Source organism: Calonectris borealis, chromosome 26, assembly GCF_964195595.1.
Source record: "Calonectris borealis chromosome 26, bCalBor7.hap1.2, whole genome shotgun sequence".
NCBI lineage: Eukaryota > Metazoa > Chordata > Aves > Procellariiformes > Procellariidae > Calonectris > Calonectris borealis.
The window spans coordinates 5,166,106-5,178,511 of NC_134337.1; the positions used below are offsets into that span (position 1 = coordinate 5,166,106).

The window sequence follows — 12,406 nt, forward strand, 5'->3', positions numbered from 1 at the left end:
AAACTGCCTGATCTCTCCCCTCTGCAAGAATAAGCATCCACTCAGTGTCCTGTTGCTCTGAGATTGTTTAATATTAAAGTCATGGAGAGGGGTAGGGTTAACACCAGCTCAAACTATCATTAAACACAGCCAGTTATTTTTCTCCCATTCAAAGAACACCACAAACTGTAACAGATCATCCCTCCTCAGTCTGCCTGCAACCTGCGAGCACCTGCACGCCAGCAGCGATCCACTGCGTGCCAGTTGTACTATCGCACATCACCCTAAAAGTCTCTGGAGGTGCAACTCCGGACACAGGATCCCGCTTTGATTTCCAGACTGAACGCGCTCGCTAGAAGATGCGTTTAAGGCTCAGTTCTCCCCAGCAGCAGAGACTCTCGGGAAGCAGAGTGGGGGTTTTGGAGTGGGAGAAGGCGAGGTTTTGCAGTTGCTTCGGTAAAGAGAGGAGGTGGCTGAGCTGTAAGGAAACGCTGTTCTCGTTTGCACTTCAAATCGTTTCTTCTCGGTGGTACTCTTGCCTCCAGGCTGGTTCCCCCGGCCCTCTCCCCGGCCCCCCCGGCCATCAGCGGGCCGTGGCAAAGCCGATGCGGTTGTTGCGCCGGTCAAATTTGGTGTAGTAGTGCCCGATGAAGCTGGCGCCCAGGATCCAGAGGGGACCAGCCGGGGGTGGGATGTCCAGCCCCGAGAAAGCCACCACGCAGACGTCCTCCCCGTACTGGGATTGCTGCAAAGAGGAGGAGACCCACGCGGTGATGGATGTGCCAGGAGGGAGATGTCTACTGCAGCGTGCCCGAGGCAGGGCTGCGATCCCCAGCTCAACACCCTCTGCTTGGCCTCCACGTTCCTTCCGCCAGGAAGGAGGACCCTTGCCTGTCTTTGCTCTTTGCTGCTCACCCCAAATCTCCCCAAAACCACCCAAGGAAGCAGCGACAGGTTTGTCTCAGTCATCTGGACATCTCTGCTGAACGGGAGGGTTTGGGGAAAAAACAAGAAACATCATTCTGGGGCTCATCTCAACTGCTTTAGGGGAGCCAGGAGGTCGCAGGATGCTCCAGGAGAGCTGCACCCCGAGATGCACCGCGCTCCCCAGCAGACGCACCCAGCCTGGGGAGAGCCACCCTCCCGCCCCGCACAGAGGGATGCAGCTTACCCGGAGGATGTAGGCTGAGCCGCTGAGCACGTAGGCCTTCCCACCCAGGTGGAAAGAGATGTTGGGCAGCTGAGGGACTCGGTCGCAGTCCACCACGTACTGCGGGAGGGGGAGACAGTGCTGAGCCCGTTTGCTGGGGGAGGGATGGGCTGGGGTACAGGCAGCAAGGGGGCAGAAGGGGTTTGCTCACCTCTCCTTCGGCCATTTCTGCTGCCCCGATGGCTTTCATCAGCACGGAGACGGGGCCGGCTGGGCCGGTGATATAGGATGCTCCCGTGTCGACAGCTGCTGAGCAGCCTTCCTTGCAGAACAGGATTTCAGCCCCTACGGACACCCTGGAGCGGGAGGGAAGAGGGGTGACCCTGAGTCTCCCATGGTGGCTGCAGCTCGGCTCCCAGGGCTGCATGTGCCCATGGGCGAGCGTGCCGTATCTTTGTCCAGGGAACACTGGCCAAGCAGAGCATGTGCTGCTCCCGGTGCCTCCAGAGTACAGACTCTCCAGGGGCACCAGGAACCCTCCCTTCAAGCTTCTCAAATGTGAAAGCTAAGCTTCATCATGTGTGGTTTTTATTTTTTTGAATTAAACAAAGCAGAATTGTTTCAGTGCCTCACACTCCTTCTGCAGGACTAAAGGGGGTTAAACTCTTCCACTGCGGCTTCCAAGTTGAATCAGCCCACGGTGCCACCCCCTCTGCATTCCCCAGCTCGGCTCCTGGCTTCTTGCTGAGCAAGGAGATGCAACTCTGTGCTGGAGGAACCCACCCCGCTCCCCTCCAGAGGGGAAAGCATCCGCCAGCAACACGGAGTGAACACACGCCTCCCTGGACCACCTTCCCCAGCACCCAGCAAGCTTTTCCCAGGCCCACCCTCGCACGCCCAGGGAGGTTTGCAGGATGCGGCCGGTGCTGTGCAGAGGCACTCCCTGGCCTCACCCCTTCATGCTGATCTGCCAGTAGCCGCTCTTGCTGACGTTCAGGTAGTGGAAGTCCCCAGTGTAGTAGGCTGGGTCGCTGCCTCCGAGGATTATTTCCCCCCCGGGTTTCAGAGGAGCATTCCTAGGGTGCAAAACACAGTGGAGTGATTCCCCCTCGGCTGCTGTCCCTGAAAAAACGGGGAGAAGGGACGAGCCGCGGCCGTGAGGCTCTGCTGACCCGGTCAGCAGTGGCAGAGAGCGAGATGGAGCAGGAGAAACCCCGAGTTAGTGCACAGGGTGCAAAAGCCCGCAGGAGAGGGGTGCCACATGCTGAGGTCTCCGAGCAGGTCGGTGCTGGCTCCTGCGCGGCAGGCGTGCTGGCAGAGCCCCGTGCGGGACTGATGCCGTGTGTGAGCTCCTACGGACCAGAGCCCAGCTGCCAGCGCAGGGCAGGGCTTGCCTGGGGCTGGCAGCGGGAGCGGGGTCTGCTGCCCGCCCCGGGGTGCATGGGTGACTGTTAGTGGGTGCTGTCTCAAGAGCGCTTGTGCTTTTCGTCTTCTTACTTCGAAGCTCTGCAAAGAGAGAGATGCTCCATAAGCCTGTGGTCTGAGGGCAGCTGTGTCCCTAGGGTGCCGAGGGGACCCAAGTGACACTTGGACGAGGCTGCAGTTGCAGCCAGCATCATTAGGCTTTGTTCGTTATTGATGGATCCACCTTTAGTTGAGGTAAAGAGCTACCATGCCTGCTTTAAGCATGCATTTGTGGGTCTGTTTGTCACTGCACGTTGCCAGGCTGCTGTACCTGGGGCCAGTGGAGGGTGTGGGGTGGGGGGCAGCGTTCCTGCTCTGCCAGCACGGGCCCTCCTGCTGCCCCTGCGGGATTTGGTGCTGCTGGGGCACAACAGTTTGGGGCAAGAAATGAAAGGAGGTTTGGCTGCTGGTGCAGGTTTTACTTCAATAGATTTTTGGGTTTTTTTAATTTTGCCTGTAGTTGAAACACTAAATCCACTCCCGGCTGTGATTGCTCCAGACCCACTAGCAGAGCTGGTGACTTTGTGCAATCCGACAGTGACAAACGAGCGGGCAGCAGCCGCTTCCAGCCTCGGCACTCCCTGCCCAGCAGCTCCAGATAAGCATCCACCCGGCTCTGCCTCTTGTGCTGCCTCATTCCACCCCAGCTCCTCCAGGCATCCTCCACGTGCCCGTGCTCTCCACCCCCGCCAGGTCCCACAGCCCCAGCCATGGCTCTTTCCCACTCCTGAGATGCAAACCCAGCACCGCCGTGGTTGCAATGTCCATGCTCTGCAAAACAAACACCTCCCCAGCCCCAGCGCCTGCTCCCCACAAGACCCACCGGCTGTAGTAGACGGAAAACACGTCCTCCTTGAGGATCTGCTGGGAGAGGATCCGGTCGAAGACGGGGGTGATGCCGTCGATGGCCTGGCTGGGGTAGCCCATCCCCAGCACCCCGTCAAATCTGGCAAAGATGAAGGGGAAGGCAGGCAGCGCCGTCGCCTCAGCAAAGACCTGGATGATGGGGATGTCTGATACCTGGGGAAGGGCACAAATGTCCTTGCAGGGAAGTGGGGGGCTAAATCCCCCAAAGGGCCCCCGTACTCTTGGGTAACTGGGGATGTTCTTATGGGGGAGCAGAGCCGCACGTGGGCACCTCCTTGCTGAGGCAGGGGCTCCAGGTCTGCGAATTCAGGGCACGCACTCACCATGACGATGTCCTGGCTGAGGAAGCCTTTGACACTCCCTGTTCCGTAGCGGATAGCGAAGCCCGTGCCGTTGGCTATGTACGTCCGTGACTTGGAGGAGTCGTAGCGGCTGTGGGAAACTGGGGAGAGGGAGAAGGTGCATCAAAGAAAGTGAGGGAGGCAGTGACGGCAGGACCGGCTAAGGGTCTCTGCTCCCCCAGCCATCGCGGGATGATGAACCCACCCTGTCCCAGGGCCAGGGGCCCGGACAGCAGCAGACCCCGCTGTGCAAAGGTAAACCCACCCCAGCGCACTTTGAGCAGCCCTCGAGATGGAGGGACATGCCCCCGTACTCACTGCAGGCACTGTAGAGAGGGGAGCACTTGTGGGATGGCACCCACAGGTTGGCCGAGCCCGTGTCAAAGACCACCTTGAAGGTCTGCGCAGGGGTACCGATGCTGATCTCCCCGAAATACTGGGTCTGGAAGAGGCACGGCATTGGGGAGCATCCCTGGGGTCACAGCTCAGACAGAAGAGGGGGTTCACACAGACCCAAGCCCCTGGCAGCAAATGCACCGTGGGGTGCAGCGGGTGGGACTTGCGGGGTGCAGGGCCGTGTTGGGGTGACACAGGGAGAGACTCACGTCCAGGTAGTTAGTGAGGAGGGTGGGAGCCGTCCCGTTTCTGGGGCCAGCCACACCGCTGCGTCTGCTCTGCCTCAGCTCGGGGAAGACGTCTGACACCTTCACGCCCATCTCCTGCAGCGTCTGGCGGATGGAGGGCATCCTCCGCAGCGCGATCCTGCCGGGGGGCGAGGGCAGGGCTGGGGGGCCGGGGAGCACCCAGGCACCCGCAGGAACCCCCCCCCCCAGCTCCCTGCCACCCCTGCCCAGCACTCCTGCCTTGGGAAATCCAGCCGGGTGGCTCTAGATGGCAGCAGCTCCCCGCAGCACCCCGCGCCGTGGGGCTGCCAGCCGGGCCCCGGTGGGTCCCGCTCCCACAGCACCTCCAGCCCCACACCGGCCTCGGGGGGCGATGCAGCAGGCGGGATGCACCACGGCCCACCCGAGGTAGGGACCCCACGGGGGCTGGCTGCTGCAGGAGGCACCTACCGACACCGGGCAGCCACCCACGGGCTGAGCCCAGCCCCACGCTTGGCTCGTTTGCTTTGCCTCCTTGGTTATTTGGGAGACAGGGTGCTGCTGAGCCATGCGGTGCTCAAGGGGAGAGAGGAAGAGGAGCAAGGAAGAGCAGATATGCTAGCGCAGAACAGAAAAGGAGGTGGAAGGGGGTTTCCCAGCATGGCTGCAGCAGGTACCACAGGAGGAAAGTCCTTCAGTCCTCAGCACCAGCCCAAGCACCCAAAAACAAGTGGAGACAGCAAGACCCACAATATTGTGGGCCACCTGCAACACGCACGCCTGCTACCTCTGCAAAGCCTGGGCTGGCGAGGGGAAGAAGCTGGCACTCCAGGTCACGGCCAAGACCACCAGATACTGCTGCACCCTCCTGCTGTGTCTTGCCGGCATCGTGCTCTCCCAGGGCAGCCGCCTCCTTTGCCAGCAGCTTCGTTGTGTCCCAAAGGGGAGGATGCTTTTATAGCCTGGGTTCCTGCATCCGTGTGGGTTTCTCCTCCCCGCTGGCCGGGGGAGGGCTGGGGATCCTGCGGGCAGCACTGCGGGCAGGTAGCTTGATGCTGACCCTGCGGAGGGTGGCACAGCTGGGAGAACCCCGTGCCCGGCGGCAGGTGGGCACAGCTGACAAGGGTGGCTGGCAAAGGGAGCTGTGAATAGCTGGGAGCCGCAAACCCACGCTCCCTGCAGTTAATAGCATTGCTACGTGTCAGCACCCAGCCATCGCTAACACGGCGTGTGCAGGGCATGGGCCAAATGCCTGCTGGTGTCAATCAGGAGAGCTGGTGGGTGATGCTGACGCAGGTGGTGGTGGCTCAGGTCGAGATGGCAGTCTGGCCAAGGAGGTGTCCCCGAGCTCCATGCTGCAGAGGAATGGGGTTTTCCCCAAAGGTCTGGGGGTGGGAACAGCAAAGGGCACTCAGCCACAGCCCCCTCGGCCACACAGACACCAACTGCAAACCCACCAGAGCCCACTGCCCTTACGGGGGCTGCTCTTAGCACAGCGAGGGGGAAAAGGCCCCCCCAGCTCTGTTAAACCAGTGAGGGAGCAAGGCCTTAATGCAGAGCCCGGGGCAGAGACCAGCTAAACTCATGGCAGTTGTTGCATGTGATATTAGATCAAGGTACAAGTGTCCACAGCCTGGCCAGGCACACCGCGGTCGGGAGGAGCGGGCCGTTCTCTGTCTTATACGAGCAGGGTGCAGAGGAGCCCAGCGTGGCTCTGGGTGCCCAGCCCTGCCCTGTGTTTTGGAAGGGAGATGCTGCTCAAAAACCTCAGCATGAGCTGCAGGGGATTCCTTCATACAAGGTGCATCCCTGGCGCCCAGCTCACAGGCAGCTGTGTTTCCCCAAGCAGTGCCCAGCCCAGGGTGGTGGGTGCCGGATCAAGCCCCATGGCTCCCAGCCCAGCGCTTGACCTCAGGGAACCTTGGTGGGAAATGACTGCAAAAGCAATAAAAATGTTCTTGGAAGAAACCTGATGACACACTTGCCCCCTGCCTCGAAACCCCCAGCTACGCAATCACGCCGGTGTGCTCCTGTTGCAGACGGGATTTGCTTACGACGCTTTTGTCACCCTTGTCCAGGGGACACCGGTGCTGGGGAGGGGGTGAGGAGGACACCCCACAAGCTACAGACAGCTCCCCTCCAAAACCGGGGCTTTAACGCCTCCTTCCCCTGTGGGATTTTGGCTGTGGTGCTTGGAGCCAGGGGAAGGCTGACCTCAGCGGGCACCGAGGCTCTGCCCCGCGGGTCGCAGCCCCGCTCCCCCCGGCCCTGACGTCTTTTCCCACGCCGAGCCCTGGCGCTGCGTCACTCGGGGGAGCTTCGTGCCCCCGCGCAGGTTGCAGCGAGGTGCAGAGGTCAGGAGGCAGCAGCCCAGCCCAGGAGCCGCAGCGATAGGAGAGAGGGCCTGGCGGGGAGCCACCGGACATAAATCCCTTTCCCGGGCATCCCGTGGGCTCTGCCTGCTTTGCCGAGCACCATTCCCCAAAGGAGAGGCCGGGGCTGCAGCATGACTTCAAAGGAAAGGGGCCACGTCAGCCGGGGGAAGGTGGTCCCAGGATGCGGGGCTGTGGGGCTCCGGCATTTCCAGCTCCCCTTTGACCCATGGCCAAGGGGAGGCACGTCCGCAGGAGCCCCGAGGAGCGTTAGGTGCTCTGGGCATGGCTTTCCCCTAGGAGGGACAGATGGACTCCTCTCTTGTGGGGCAGCCGGAGTGGGATGCAGCTGGGAATGGCGGAGGGCTGTGGGTACCAGGGAAAAGGCAACACCAGCCCGCTCCGGTCCCCAGGGAAGAAACCCTTTCCTGCCAAGGGGATGGCACCACAACCCCCTCGGAAGGGAAACCAAGGCATAAACAGGCAAAAACAACTTACCCACGCCCATCAGAGAACTGAGGGCTGTTGCCCTGCAGTGGCCAGTGCTAGCCCTGAGGCTGACCTGCCTCAGCACAGGGCACCTTCCCCAGAGGAAGGAAAATCCCTGCAAGGCATTTTCCACTCATGTCCATCAGCAAGCGAGCAGGGATGAGCAGCTGGTGCATGGGAGCAGCGATGGAAAGACCTGATGGAGGGCTTTAAATAACCTGCAAAGGCTGCATTTGTGCACGGGATTATAGGAACCAGGGGAGGGGGAAGGAGCATCGCTCCGTTGGCTCCAAGGGCTGGAGCAGGAGCCATGCCAAGAGCCAGGCTCTGCAGGGCAGCACGGGAAGGATGGCCACAGGGATATCAGCCAGCTCTGGGATCACACTGATTTTATCCCCAGCCCTTCATGAGACCCAGACCTGCAGGGAAGATGCTTAACTCTTCCCACGCAGCCTCGAAGCATCAGGCAGTTCTAACCAAAGCATCACTTGACCTGAATTTGCAACGACTAATGGTAACAGGCCATCAGGCAAGGCTGCGATCTCCCCGCTCGATTCGTGCGCTGCTGTGGGAAACCTGCTGCAGTTTGCTGCAAAGGGCTGGGGTTTCATACAATTACGTATTCTATAAAGAGCAGCTCATCTGGAAATAGCAGGGGAATGCTCTTAGGTTTTTTCCCCCGCCTGCTTTCAAGGAGTCAAACGATTGAGCTAACAGTGAATTCAAGGAAAATGCTTTCCAGAGAGAAACAAATGCTTTCTGCAAGATAGATCTGTTCCTCTCTCGTGTTGGGCTGAACAAGCGCATTTCTTAAAATAAAATTTGAAATATTAAGTGCTTCGCTCTCTAAATAGAATCATTAGGAAGCTTTACTGAATAGCCTTATTTCTTGAGGGTTCTTTTAAAACAGTAAAAAAGGTAGGTGCATTTCTCTCCTTCCCACACATTTTACACACTTTTCTAGTTTGTGAGTTTGTTGCTAGTAAAAACAGACGAGGCTTGTGAGGATCCTTGTTCCAGATGACCGAAAAGCTCAAGCACAAAAGCAACGTTTGGGAAGGACTTAGAGGAGGCTCTGGATGGCACCGACACCGGGGGAATTCGGCCATTGACGTCAGCAGAGCCAGGGCTTCACCCAAAGTGTTTGCTTAAAACCCAAACTGCTCTGGCAGGGCACATTGAAATGGCAATTTACTGAACCAGAGGGAAAACATTCCCCTGCAATAAGCTTCAGAAACACCGGCTGGGGAGAGCGGCACCGGCTCCGGCTCGCTGCTGCCTGCTCCGTCCCAGAGGCAGCTCACAGCGGTTCCCCGGGTCACTTTGGAGCATCCCCCGCTGCCACCCAGGGGTGATGCTCCATCCTGGCTTGATTTTCCCAGCAGGGTGAAGAGAAGGGGACACACACCCTGCTCATCCATGCTTGCTGCCGTGGGGATGGGGGCGTTAAACAGGGGGAATCACATTATCCTGTGTGCGATGTCCCCAGGACCACTCCTCTTTCTTCTGGTGAAGCCCTGAAGATGAAGCTTGACCAGAAAAGTTGCCCTACAGCCCAAGCTTTCAGCTGGGGTGAAGCAAAGACAGGAATTGCAGCTAGGCACTAGGGAGGCTGCAGCCCTTGCTTACCTGCATGATGTCCAAGCCCATGGCTCCTCTCCCATCCCTCCTCCGCAGGCAGCTGCCCAGCTCTCTGCTCCAAACCACCCCGCTTTGTCATCAAAGCTGGCCCTGACACCAGCAGGACTGAACCCACCTCTACCTTCCTCCTGCCCGCAGCCAAGCTCATGCTAGGAAGTTGCTAGCTCTTTCTTCCCCCTCTTGAAAGCCTCCCGCTGCAATCTGCACTCCAAGTAAAGGCACCCCCTCAAAACCAGCAGCAAAGGAGCAGCTCCCCCTGAGCCAGACCTCCCAGGGATGCAAAGCAACCGTGCCCAGCCCTGATTTATACCTGCTGGGAGCTCGTCCTCTGTAACCCAGGGCTCAACCTGGCTGCTGGGGCTGGGGCTGGGGCACCCAGATGAGTTACCCCACATCAGCTGAGCTGTCAGAGCAGCTCCCAGCTCCGCTTTCAGCTGGTGCAAACCCACTGCAAACCCGGGCACCGGTGCAGTACCTGCTAGGTGCCAGCAGGCACTGCCACCAGCTCAGTCAGGCTGCGCTTCAATCAAGAGGGAACGGGTTTAACTCAAACTCATTAATTAATTCTTGCAAGTTAAGAAGGGTATCTGCACAGGGACCAGCTTTGATGTGATTGCCTTGGTTTAATTAAACTCCTGCTTGCACCCAGCTTCCCAAGTGTTCATAGAAACCTGGCTCACATCCATTTAGCTTGTGTCTCTGATCGCACAGACCCGCTGAGTTATCCAACCAGTTCTTTGGCAGTGCTGGCTGTGCTCCTGGGGAGAGGAGTTTCTGCAGCCTGAACAAAATCGCTCCTTTAAAATCATCTGACGTTAAGCTAGGAGAGCTCTGCACTGTCCTCAGATTTCTGCCTGCCATGAAGGTCTCCCTGCGAGAGCCAACTCCTCGCACTGGGGGATGCTCATCCTCCAGAGCATCCAGCAGCGCAGGTCCTGCCTCGAGCAGGGTTTAAAAGCACCTGATGTACCTGGGCCTGAATGGTTCTTGAGACCAAATCAGCTGCAGAGAGGACGCAGAGGGGACATGGTGGGCGATGCGACGTGATCGGCCAAAACAGCCGCTTTCTGTCCCTAGAGAAACAGGCTGGCAAGCAGCAGGTTCCCCGCGCCCTCCCAGAAGGTGTGCTGGGGCTGCGAGGATGCGCGGCAGATGAAAAGGCGCTTTGAATGCCAGTGGATGGGGCCGGATCCCTCTCTGGGGTGTAAGCCGCAGATCTCGGCAGGCTCCCTCGGAGCGATGCAGACGCCAGACCCCATGGTGGCATTGGGAACATTGATGTTCCCCTGGCTCAAACCCTCCAGAGCTGTCCTGGTGCCCACCACTGCTGTAGCTCCCACCAGCTCCACCCTGCCAGGCAGCAGGCAGCGGGTCCAGCTCTGCTCCCTCCTGGCCGCATCCCGCAGGAAACAGCTCTATGGAAAATGCGAGTCCTGGCCCATACTGCTCAGAGATATCCGCACGGTAACTCTGTGTCTTTGCGCCAGCCCCCGCTCCCACCCCAGCATCTCTCAATTAATTAATAACCCCGGATGTCATTTGCTTTTTCATGGTCGCTGAATTTGAACGGGGTGATTTACTCTCCTCCGATCAGGTCATGAAATGTTAATGTGGTTTAACGGGTGTTTTCCTAACCTCCCCTGCCCTCTCCCGCGGCTCCCCGGGCTCTGCTCTCTGCAGCCCACATCCCCGCGGGACGCCTGGGAAGGCAGCGCCACGGCCGCTGCCTGCGAGCCAGGGCTGCCCGCACTGGCCGGGGCTCACAGCCAGGGCAGCCGGGGCCATGGCCACGGAAAGGTCCCTGTGCCATCTCCAGCCATGGCCACGGAAAGGTCCCTGTGCCATCTCCAGCCACAGCCATGGGAAGGTCCCTGTGCCATCTCCAGCCATGGCCACGGAAAGGTCCCTGTGCCATCTCCAGCCATGGCCACGGAAAGGTCCCTGTGCCATCTCCAGCCACAGCCATGGGAAGGTCCCTGTGCCATCTCCAGCCACGGCCATGGGAAGGTCCCTGTGCCATCTCCAGCCATGGCCATGGGAAGGTCCCTGTGCCATCTCCAGCCATGGCCACCAGAAGGTCCCTGTGCCATCTCCAGCCATGGCCATGATGCCTCTTGGTGACACTAAGAGGAGCCAGAGCTGGAGCAAGCCCTGAGCCACAGGAAAGGAGCACAGTCTGAGTTCGGTCTCAGACACACTTTTTAATTAAATCTTTCAACAGGGGAAGACAAAAAGAGTAAAATAACGCTCGTAATTCCAGAAGCCTGCCTGGCACAGCATTTGGTCCCCGGAGCCTCGCTCAGGAGCTGCTCACGGGAGCCCCGCGGGGCAGCGAGGCACCATCCCCGCAGCGGGGGTGGCTCTGCTCGGCGCTGAGGGTCCTGGGGCCAAGAGAGGCCACTGCTCACTGTGGGAGAGCCGGACCCAGGGCTCGCTCGCGCCATCCCATCTCCAGCGATTCGGCCCGTCTCGCAGGTCACACCATGGAGCTGCTGTCTCCCACCTTCTGCAAGAGCTGCAACAGGGACAGATCCTGATTAGCAGTAAAATCCTCCAGTGCCCCCTCCTTGGGGGGCTGCGGAGAGACCGCGGTGACCTTCCCTGTCCGGTCCCAACCACAGCGATCGGGATTGATATCACCCGAGGACTGCAAACCCCAAGGGTCACACCTACCCGGGAGACCTGTGCGCAGCACCCTGCTCACCTTGCTCAGCACGGGGATGTTTGCCAGCGAGCCCAAAAACCCAAAAGCCACCGGGAGAAAACTCCTGTATCAAAACAAAGGTCTCTGTTAAGCCCCTTGCCAGGATTTCGCCAGGATGGGAGCGGTGGGGGCTCTGCCGGGGGCTGCAGGGCACGAGGCTCCCGCTCTCCCATGCCGTGCCGGGGAGCTGGGTGCTGCAGGACAGACCTGAAGAGGATGATGAAGCCGTAAGCCTCCAGCAGCATGCCCAGGAGGGGCCACCGCATGAGGACAATGAGGACCCCCCCGAGGAAGAAGCTGGTGCCCTTCAGCTTTTGCCGCTGGAAGAAGAAGGTAAAAGTCCTCCTGAAGCCAATAATGAAGACCAAGCCGGAGAGGAAGAGGATCTGGGAGGATGAAGGGGAACAAGTCAGAGAAGCCCTGCCCAGATGGACCCTTTGCTCCATCCTGAGCATCAGCACCTGCAGCGGGGAGCCCCGGCCCCACCGTACTCACGTTCCCAAAGGCCAGGAGCACCGAGTCGAAGTACAAGAGCATCCCAAAAAGGACGAAGAAAAGGCCAAAGCTGACCAGTCCCACACCAATCCCTGCGGAGGATGGGAGGAGGCTGAGATGGGGGCTCGGGCACACAGCTCAGGTCCCACCTTGGGCTGCGGTTACTCTCCTTGGCACCTCCCTGGCACATTCCCTCCCAGAAACATGCTTTGGATTTGTCTGCAAAGCTTAGAAACAGCCTTTCCACCTGCCCAAGCTTTGGGGAGACTGTTAGGTACCCCAGAAACTCCTTGGGCTGCCAG

General features: G+C 59.5%; 1 protein-coding gene across 1 annotated transcript; it reads right to left on the reverse strand.

Moving 5' to 3' along the window:
* Positions 1 to 562: 562 nt before the first annotated feature.
* On the reverse strand, positions 563 to 5,291 carry REN (renin). Its single transcript, XM_075174164.1, has 10 exons — positions 5,191 to 5,291; positions 4,407 to 4,563; positions 4,120 to 4,243; positions 3,784 to 3,902; positions 3,417 to 3,613; positions 2,627 to 2,635; positions 2,083 to 2,205; positions 1,341 to 1,485; positions 1,151 to 1,249; positions 563 to 724 (listed from the first exon to the last, which is right to left on the reverse strand). The coding sequence occupies exons 1-10, from the start codon at positions 5,289 to 5,291 to the stop codon at positions 563 to 565; spliced, it is 1,236 nt and encodes a 411-aa protein (XP_075030265.1).
* Positions 5,292 to 12,406: the final 7,115 nt, after the last annotated feature.